We start from the raw sequence: 8,591 nt of genomic DNA, 5'->3' as shown, positions 1-8,591 counted from the left end.
AAAAAAAAAAAAGAAATATAGACAACTAACAGCTCTCTACAAAAAGTCATGAAGGAATACAAAAGCATGGTTTCAGGAATCCTGGAGGCTAGCCTCCAGGCTCAGGGACAGGTGCTTGCCTACAGGTCAGATTCCAACACAGAAGACCTTACTTGTTCTGCAGATACCAGAGTTGACCCGAGGATCAACTAGGAAACAACAAAACAGCATTTGGAAAACATCAAGTGTCATAAGAGGCAATCAGGATGATCTTTTGCCTCAGCTACAGCTTTGCCCTGGCCTGTCAGACCACCTACAATGAGTCTCCTTGTTTATTATAGTTAATAGGTCTGCTGAAATTACATCAAACCAGACGAAACATATCAGCTCCCTCTTGTGGAAATGTTTTTTCATTGACTTAGGAAAAGGGCAAAGGTACCGTCAAGGTATGTGAAACCAGACTCTGTTTTATTCAGGTTACCTTTACCCCAAGACTCCCTACAGAGGATAGTCTTTTTACTGAGACCTATGGATTTTATTGATGTTAATATTTCTCTGTACCAAAAGCCCCAAACTGAAAGCCATTAAGTGAGCTACGGTGACTAGCTACACTACATCTTTTCACTTATACAGCACTCTTGGCACCAAGCACCAGGCGTTTACACACATTCACTCATGTAACCCTCACAACATCATCTTGAGGTCGGTCCTATTGCTTTCCCCATTTCACATCTGAGGAAACAGAAGGAGAGAGGTAAGTGACGTGGCCCAAGGTTATAGAACTTGATGACAGTGGGGCTGGGATTTGAACCCAACTCTTTAGCCTGTGCTCTGCTGCCTCTCCTAGTTCATGCCTGAGTCCTAGCTTCACTTTCCAGAGGGAGAGGACTCTGAGGTGTCCTCTCTATGCCTTCCATCTAAGTGGATGGCCCTCCCACTGTCCCTGCTGGCCCCCAGGACCCTGGCAGCTCCGAGGTGAGAAGGCTCTGGCTTGCCATACCTCGGGGATGAGCTGGAAGAGGGCGTTGGAGTAGAGGGTTCCAATCGCCAGAGCTATGAAGTAGAGCAGCAGCCTCTTGTAAAAGGTCTTCTTCATGAAGGGCACCACGCTGGCCCCCATGAGGGAGCAGAGGGAGATGACGGTCACGCAGAGGAGACCGTATCCCCACACTGCCGTGGGGAGGGAGGGCCAGCCCAACCCAGGGCAGGGAGAAGGGCACACGCCATCGCACGGCAACCACCATTTAGGGGGAGGAAGGTGGGGAAGGCAGGGAGGCAAGGAGGCACGGTTGGTGGATATTAACAATGGAAACAAAAAAGAGAAATCAGAGAGAGACAAGTAGGGAGGGAGAGAGAAACGGAACATTTGTTAGTGATTCAAGTCTGATGGAATTTCCTTCAATCAGCTCAGGAGAAATGAGGAGGAATTCAAGGTGGCCCTGGAACCCTGTGACTTCCACCCTGCTGCCTTTGGTGGCCCAAAGCATACCAGCTGGTGTGACTGGCAGGGTGAGTTGCGGCCTAGTTATACACCTGAGATCTGCTCAGGCCTATCAGAGGTTGTTCAAGATAGCCTTTGGACTCGAAGACTCTTTTTTTTTGAGTTGGAGTCCCACTCTGTCGCCCAGGCTGGAGTGCAGTGGCACACTTACCGCCACCGCAGCCTCAACCTGCTGGGCTCAGGCAACCCTCCTGATGCAGCCTTCCAAGTAGCTGGAACCGCAGGCATGTGCCACCATGCCCGGCTGATTTTTTTTTTTTTTAATTGTAGAGATGAGATCTTGCCATGTTGCTCAGTCTGGTCTTGAACCCCTGAGCTCAGGCAATCCTCTCACCTCCGCCTCCCAAAGCGCTGGGATCACAAGCGTGAGCCACCATGGCTGGTTTCGAAGGCTCTCTTAATAGAACCAAGAACAAGTAGAAACAGATGCACCCCTCTGCTGCTGAGTTTGCTTTTGTATATCCAATCCTTATTACATAAGCACATGTGATACCACCTGGACTTGGTTTGGTTTGTGTAAGATACGGCAAAGTCAGATGTACAGGGCAGAAGGGATGGAGGACGATTAAGACCCAATGCCCACAAAACTCAGTTTTCTTAATTTCTCGGTTTTTCTGTTTGTTTCTATTTGCTTGGAGAGGGGTTCAAGCACAGAGAACAGAGTTCCAGATCACCTCATCACAAAGAATATTCCTCCAGCATTTCCCAGTGTGACACTCCATCCAGGCTGTGAGTCAGGCCCAGAAGAGGGCAAGACAGAACCGTGCCAGGATGACACACTCCCTGGTGGACACAGGGGCAGAGCATGTACAATTATAGTATTTCCATTCAAATAGTCAACAAGGCATTTCTTTTCAAATCTTTAAAAAAAATTTAACATATTCAATTTCTGGAGCTGAAAAAATAACCCAAGATGAGGCCTTCTCTGAGAAGTGCTTGCTGGATCATGTGGGATTTTGAGACAGCATCAAGATGGCTAACATTAAACCAAATTTCTTCTCTTATTACAAAGGAGGAACAGACAAGGCATGGCACCCATCTGGTATCTTTCTGGGGTTAATCTTTTGACTGGGAAAGGCTGGGAAGGAAGCCGCTGACATGGCTCTTGATGAAAGTCAGCTCCCATCATCCCCTAACATCTCCTAGGGGGGCTGGTGCAGCGGTGCCCCGCCTGAGCTGAAAAGGTGGGCAGATTGTCAACTTGGGTCTTATTTTTATAGCTCCTCCATGATAACAATTAAGAAACAAAATTAACAAACATTTCAAAACAGTAAAGAGTACCAGGAAATCAGTCCTATCAGGAAAAAGTCAAGATGCAAGGTATGAAGGATTGAGTGCCCCTTTCATTTAGTTTGTATTTTTAATTGTGTTTGTTCCTGTTAAATAGTCTTTGTCCTGAGTTTGGCTCTCTAATGCTACAAATTACGTATGGCCTGCTTAAGATTAAAGGCCACTCATTCTTTAGGCCAATTCTGTGTTATCAGTTGGTAATCCCTTTTCCTTCATTCCACCTCATTCCAGATGGGTAAGCTCCTGGTGCCCCCAGCTGAGCATCGCCAGAGTTCCTCCTTAGAATCCAGGGAGCACACAGCACCGATGGTATGGACAGTGACTGTCAGAGGCAGCTTTAGGACACGGTGAGGTCCCCAGTAGGGGGCCCAATGTGAAGATCCTTGCATCTGACATCACCTGATGAGGCCAGAGAGGCGAGACAGAGGTAGACCCTGAGATCCAGAGTTAGAAGTCATTGGTGGCCCTTGATATGAGGGATAGGTTCAATTTTTCAGGTGGCAGTGTTTGGGTGCCTCAGTGCCCAGGGTGGGGGAACCGTCAGCCAGAGGAAGGCTCAGCTGTAGCACCCCAGGGGAAGAGGACGCGCACGGTCCCGTTCTACTGCACCTCTGGGATGAGCTGGAAGAGCGCGTTAGAGAGCAGCGTTCCAATGGACAGGGCGATGAAGTAAGTGAGTACACGGCTGAAAAACGCTTTCTCCGTGCAGGGCAGGACGAGGACTCCCAGGAGAGAGGCTAGGTTAATCAGTGAGACACTGAGAAAACCGAAGCCCCACACTGTGGAGGAACAAGAACAGACGAGGGCCTCTATTACCAAGGGTGGAGGCGCTCTTGCTGCCTGGGGAGGGACCATTCTGAATTCAGGAGTGACCAGGGCAGAGAGAGAACCACCAACCCGCCCGTCAGTATTTGCTGAGTCCATCTCTTGCTAAGTGCTGTGGAGAAGGCCAAGAAAACTATATCAACATGGTTATTCAAAAAAAGCTCACCTTTTTGATGGAGAGTCAGATGCAAACATCATTCAAAGTTAAAGACCATATGAGTTAAATAATGATGGCAGAAAACTGAGTCATAACACAGGCAGCATATACTGGGTACCAGGAGTCAGGCAGCACACACCAGCCCTACATAACTTCAGAGCAGCAGGGGGGCCCCCCTAAGGAATGGCGTACGCTCAGAGCCCATGGCAAGTCCACTGTGGCTGGATCAGGGCTACTGGGAGGGGGAGGGGGAGAAGGATGAAGCGGGCCAAGGGCAGGCTCTGGGAGGTCTTAAACGTAAAACTTAAAAAGCCAGGGCATTGGCCCCTTGTAGTTCAATGAATATCAAAAACAAAAGGAGACCAGGGCCAGGTGCAATGGCTCATGCTTGTGATCCCAGCAGTTTGGGAGGTTGAGGTATGAGGATCACTTAAGGCTAGGCGCTTGAGACAAGTCTGAGCAACATAACCAAACCTCGTCTCCACAAAAAAATAAAGAAAGAAAATTGCTGGGTGTGGTTATAAATCTATAGTCCCAGCTACACAAGAGGTTGAGGTGGAAAGATCACTTGAGGCTAGGAGTTTGAGGCCAGCCTGGATAACAGGGCAAGAACCCATCTCTATTTTAAAAAAAGAGTTGGACAGGTTTGGTGGCTCAGCCTGTAATCCCAGCACTTTGGGAATCCAAGGTGAATGGATTGCCTGAGCCCACGGTTCACGACCAGCCCAGGCAACTTGGTGAGACCTCGTCTCCACAATAAACCAAAAATTAGCCGGGCATGGTACTGCATGTCTGTAGTTCTGGCTCTTTGAAAGGCTGAGGCAGAAGGATCACCGGAGCCCAGCAGGTCAATGCTGGGGTGGCCACGAGTGTGCCACTGTACTCCAGCCTGGGCGATGGAGTGAGACTCTAACTCAAAAAAGTGGACCAAAAAGGCATCCACAGGCTGCTCAAGAAGTTAATAGTCTTCCAGTCTGGGCAACATAGTGTGACCTTGTCTCTACAAAAATAAAAAAATAAAAATATCTGCCAGGCATAGTGACACGCACCTGTAGTCCTACTACCCAAAAGATCGAGGCAGAAGGATTGTCTGCCTGAGCCCAGGAGTTCAAGGCTGTGGTGAGCCATGATCGTGCCACTGCACTCCAACCTGGGCAACAGAGTGAGACCTTGACTCCAGAAAAAAAAAGTAGTAGTCCAACATTCTGAATATTCAGCAGCCACTGCCCAGGAGTCTGCCAGTGTGTAGGCCAGTCTTATGAACACAAAAATTATCAGTACAATCATCAATTTCCTTCCTGAGGCTGATAACCTCATCCTGGTCATCCCTGGTTAAGCATTCAGTAAGTAGCACCATCAGCTCAGTCCAGGAATCTGCGTGAGGATGGGCTCAGAGATCAGGCTGCCGTCCTCCTTGCCTAGCTTACCTTCAATTGCACTCGGCCCCCCCTCTTCCGTCTGCTCATTCTCCTCATTTTTCTGGTTCTCGGAGGTGCAGGCCCGGGAATTCAGCTGCTGGAGAATGGTGGGGCAGAAGTCCCGGAGCTCACTCCTCCCAATCCGTGACTGCTCGCTAAAATTGTGGGCAGCAAAGAGGTCTCCAGAGCTAAAGCACTGAAACACAAAGAGACGGAGGGAGCAGAAAGCCTCTTAGAACCCAAAGGTCAGGCCTTGCCCCGCACTAAGGAGTAACCTATTCAGTATTCCCAAAGAAGAAAAAGGAGAAGACAGAAGTGCCCAAATTTCAGGGAAAGTATAGACTCATCTAGTCTAGAAACAAGAGCAAGGTGGTCTCTACACTTAAAAAAACTGGTAAGTCATCTTAGGAATAGCCACCCACAAGTTATACATCTTAAGCACACAAGGTTCCAGTCACTGTGACTAAAGATGTAGTTCTAGAAATCATTATTCTATTTGTATGCCTAAAGATACAAGCTTCATCTAACTGCACATCACAATAACCCAGGGAGCCCTTATATTAAAATGCAGATTTCAGCTACTGCCCCAGAGCTGTGAGTACTGACATGCATAGGAGTGGGGCTCCTCAGAAGAAACTATGGGGCCACCCAATCGGACCAACACGTGGGGATAATTAGTCTCCACCACACAGTACTTCCCTCAGCCCAAAGGATATGCTGACAGAAGCGAGAGGAGGAAAATCTAGGCTCAAAGTTGACCTTGGGGCAAGCACAGGCCTCCGGGAGCACTCGGTCACCTTAAGAGGTGGCAGGTAAGTGGTTCTCACAAGCCATTCCTGTGAATTCTGCAGCTCCACTTCTAATTATATTCTATAACACCTACTACAGTCAGTCAGTCCTTTTCTGAGTTTGGTTTCACAAGGGTATATCTCTAAGAGTCAGCCCTCTGGGTGTGCTGACAAAATAAGTGTCCTGGCCAACAAGGTTGAGGGCAGGGATCCTGTGACCCCAAGACACTGCCGCTACACTGGCAGGCCCTGAGACCCACGGGGTAGCCCTCGGGGGTCAGTGTGCACTACCTTCCTGGCGCACACTCTCCGCCTCCTCAGCGACTCAGATATTCACCATGCTCAGATGGTTCTGCATCCATACCCCCTGATCTCCCTTGTCTACCTTCTGTCTCCAAGCTCTGCTCGTCACTCAAGAGATGATTCCAGGAGATGTGAGCCATGAGCATCCCTTGGAAGTTTCCAGCACACTCATCTCCCCTCTCATTTCTGAATCCTACAATTGCTGCCCAGCCTACAACATGTAATGCTTCCTTTTAGTGCCAGCTCACTCTGTCCTCTGTTGGTCGAGCGCCCCAAGACAGTAAACTCCTTAAATATGACTCATTTCTCACAACACTCAGCACAGGGAACAAAGTAGATATATTAAGACTTTGCTGGCTGGCTTATATTTGCTGCCTCAAATAGCCTCAGACTCTGATTGGCAAAAATGATAGGGAAGAAAGAACACAGAACCAAAAGGCAAAAGATGTGGGGTTCCAGTCCTGGTCCCTACAGGAACTCACTGCTAGACCCTCAGTGCTCTCTCCTCCAAAATGAAGATAATACCACCTACACTGAAGCTGTGGGCTCATCTGGGATGGTGTACAAAGGGTTTTGTGAACTGTAAACTCTATGAGAAACGCTATCCTGGAAGCCACGGCTCACCAGCAGTTCTGGATGAGTCAAGTGCAGCTCTGAGAAAAAGGCTCAGGGGCTGAGAACCCCACTTCATGGCTACCCTTTGTAAGGGCTTCAAAATGCCCATGCTGGGGGTCAGGCACTGAGAAGACTCAGACTTTGCTGATCCAGACAATAAGTGAAAACCCATCAACTGTCCACCCCTGCCACCAAGGCCTGCCCGTCCCATCTTGCCTATGCCAAGCTACTCAGCTACCCTGTGCCCAGCTAGACAGGGAACCCTGAGAGGCCGGAGACAGTGCTAGTACCACACAGAGCTCAGAGGCGAGTCTTACCGTCGAGAGGTTTCTCTGTTCCTGCACGGGGTGGGTGACGTTATCTTGGCCCACTCCCACATTCAGGTGGTTGAGCAGGGCCTTCAGCTGTTGCAGAGTGAGGCTGTCGCCCTCCCCATAGTGGTGCATGAGGTCCTGCAGAAAAGAGGCCGCGCTGAGAGCTGGCGTGCCTGTGGACGCGGTGTCGGCTGGAGAAGGTGTCCAAACGCAGAGCAGGGTCAGCAGAAGGCAGCCAGGGAAGGCTGGGTTTAGCAGCTTCATGATGAGAAGTGAGCCTGCAAGAGCAATGTGCCAGGTTAAGTCAAGGTGTCGCCCACTGTTGGCCAGAAACACATCAGGCCCATCAGCTACCGCCACACACGCGAGTTCTTTCCTTCAGACTCTGAATCAGGTCGACCACCAAAGCCTATCTCTCGCCCCTTCTTGAATTCCTCTGCGTAGCCTTTGAGAAAAGCCTTTCTTTGAAAGGATAGAATAAAAATTAATAAAAAGAAACCAAAATTTTTATTTTGAATTTTTTTTTGAAATTTTTACTTTGAAAATTTGGGAAGCTGAGGCAAGAGGATTGCCTGAGCCCGGGGGTTTGAGACTGGTCTGGGCAACTTGGAGAGACCTCGTCTCCACAATAAATCACAAAAAATTAGGTGGGTGTGGTGGCATGTGCCTGTGGTTCCAGCTACTTGGAAGGCGGAGATGGAAGGATCGCCTGAGCCCAGCAAGTTGAGGCTGCAGTGGCCATGAGCAGCGTGCCACTGCACTCCAGCCTGGGTGACAGAGTGAGGCTCCAACTCAAAAAAAAAATAAAAAGATGTGGGGTACAATTCAGGGTTAGGTATACAAATGGTCACTGTACAGGTAAAGTTTGGGCCTCACTTTGGTCCTCATGTCACCTGGTTTGAGATCAAGTACCCTTATTGATGAAGTGTGCCCCACACCCAAGAGTTTCCCACTACTGCCAATCTCTTTCTTTCTTTTAGAGTTGGAGTCTCACTCCATAGCCCAGTCTGGAGAGCAGTGGTACGCTCAGTATCGACTTGCTGGGCTCCAGGCATCCTTCCACTTCAGCCTTCCAAAGTAGCTGAAACTACAGGTGTATGCTACCACACCCGGCTAATTTTTTATTTATTGTAGAGATGAGGTCTTGCAAGTTGCACAGACTGGTCTCAAATCCATGGGCTCATACAATCCATTCACCTTGGCTGCCCCAAAGTGCTGGGATTACAGGCTAAGTCACAGAGCCCCACCACCAATCCCTTTCTTATAGTGCTATGCTAATTGTTTAGGGTCTACTTATGAGTGAGAACATGTGGTACAGAGTTCTTTGTTTCTGTGATAGATCACTGAGTATTACAGACTCTAAATCCATCCAAGTTGCTGCGAAGTTCATAATTTTGTCCA

At 48.9% G+C, this 8,591-nt stretch overlaps 1 protein-coding gene across 1 annotated transcript in view; it reads right to left on the bottom strand.

Annotated features, from left to right (window-relative positions):
• The window catches only part of SLC39A14 (solute carrier family 39 member 14), a 32,300-nt gene that overhangs the window by 10,276 nt on the left and 13,433 nt on the right, over positions 1-8,591 (bottom strand). Inside the window, exons 2-4 of the mRNA XM_008063549.2 lie at positions 7,194-7,468; positions 5,180-5,366; positions 980-1,149 (exon numbers count right to left, since the gene is read on the bottom strand). Coding sequence (XP_008061740.1) covers positions 980-1,149; positions 5,180-5,366; positions 7,194-7,454 — 618 coding nt within the window. The 5' untranslated portion in view covers positions 7,455-7,468. The remainder of the gene's footprint in view (positions 1-979; positions 1,150-5,179; positions 5,367-7,193; positions 7,469-8,591) is intronic.

The sequence above is a fragment of the Carlito syrichta genome, unplaced genomic scaffold, assembly GCF_000164805.1.
Source record: "Carlito syrichta isolate Samal-C Ts95f unplaced genomic scaffold, Tarsius_syrichta-2.0.1 Scaffold306946, whole genome shotgun sequence".
NCBI lineage: Eukaryota > Metazoa > Chordata > Mammalia > Primates > Tarsiidae > Carlito > Carlito syrichta.
This window is presented reverse-complemented; position numbering and strand designations above follow the sequence as displayed.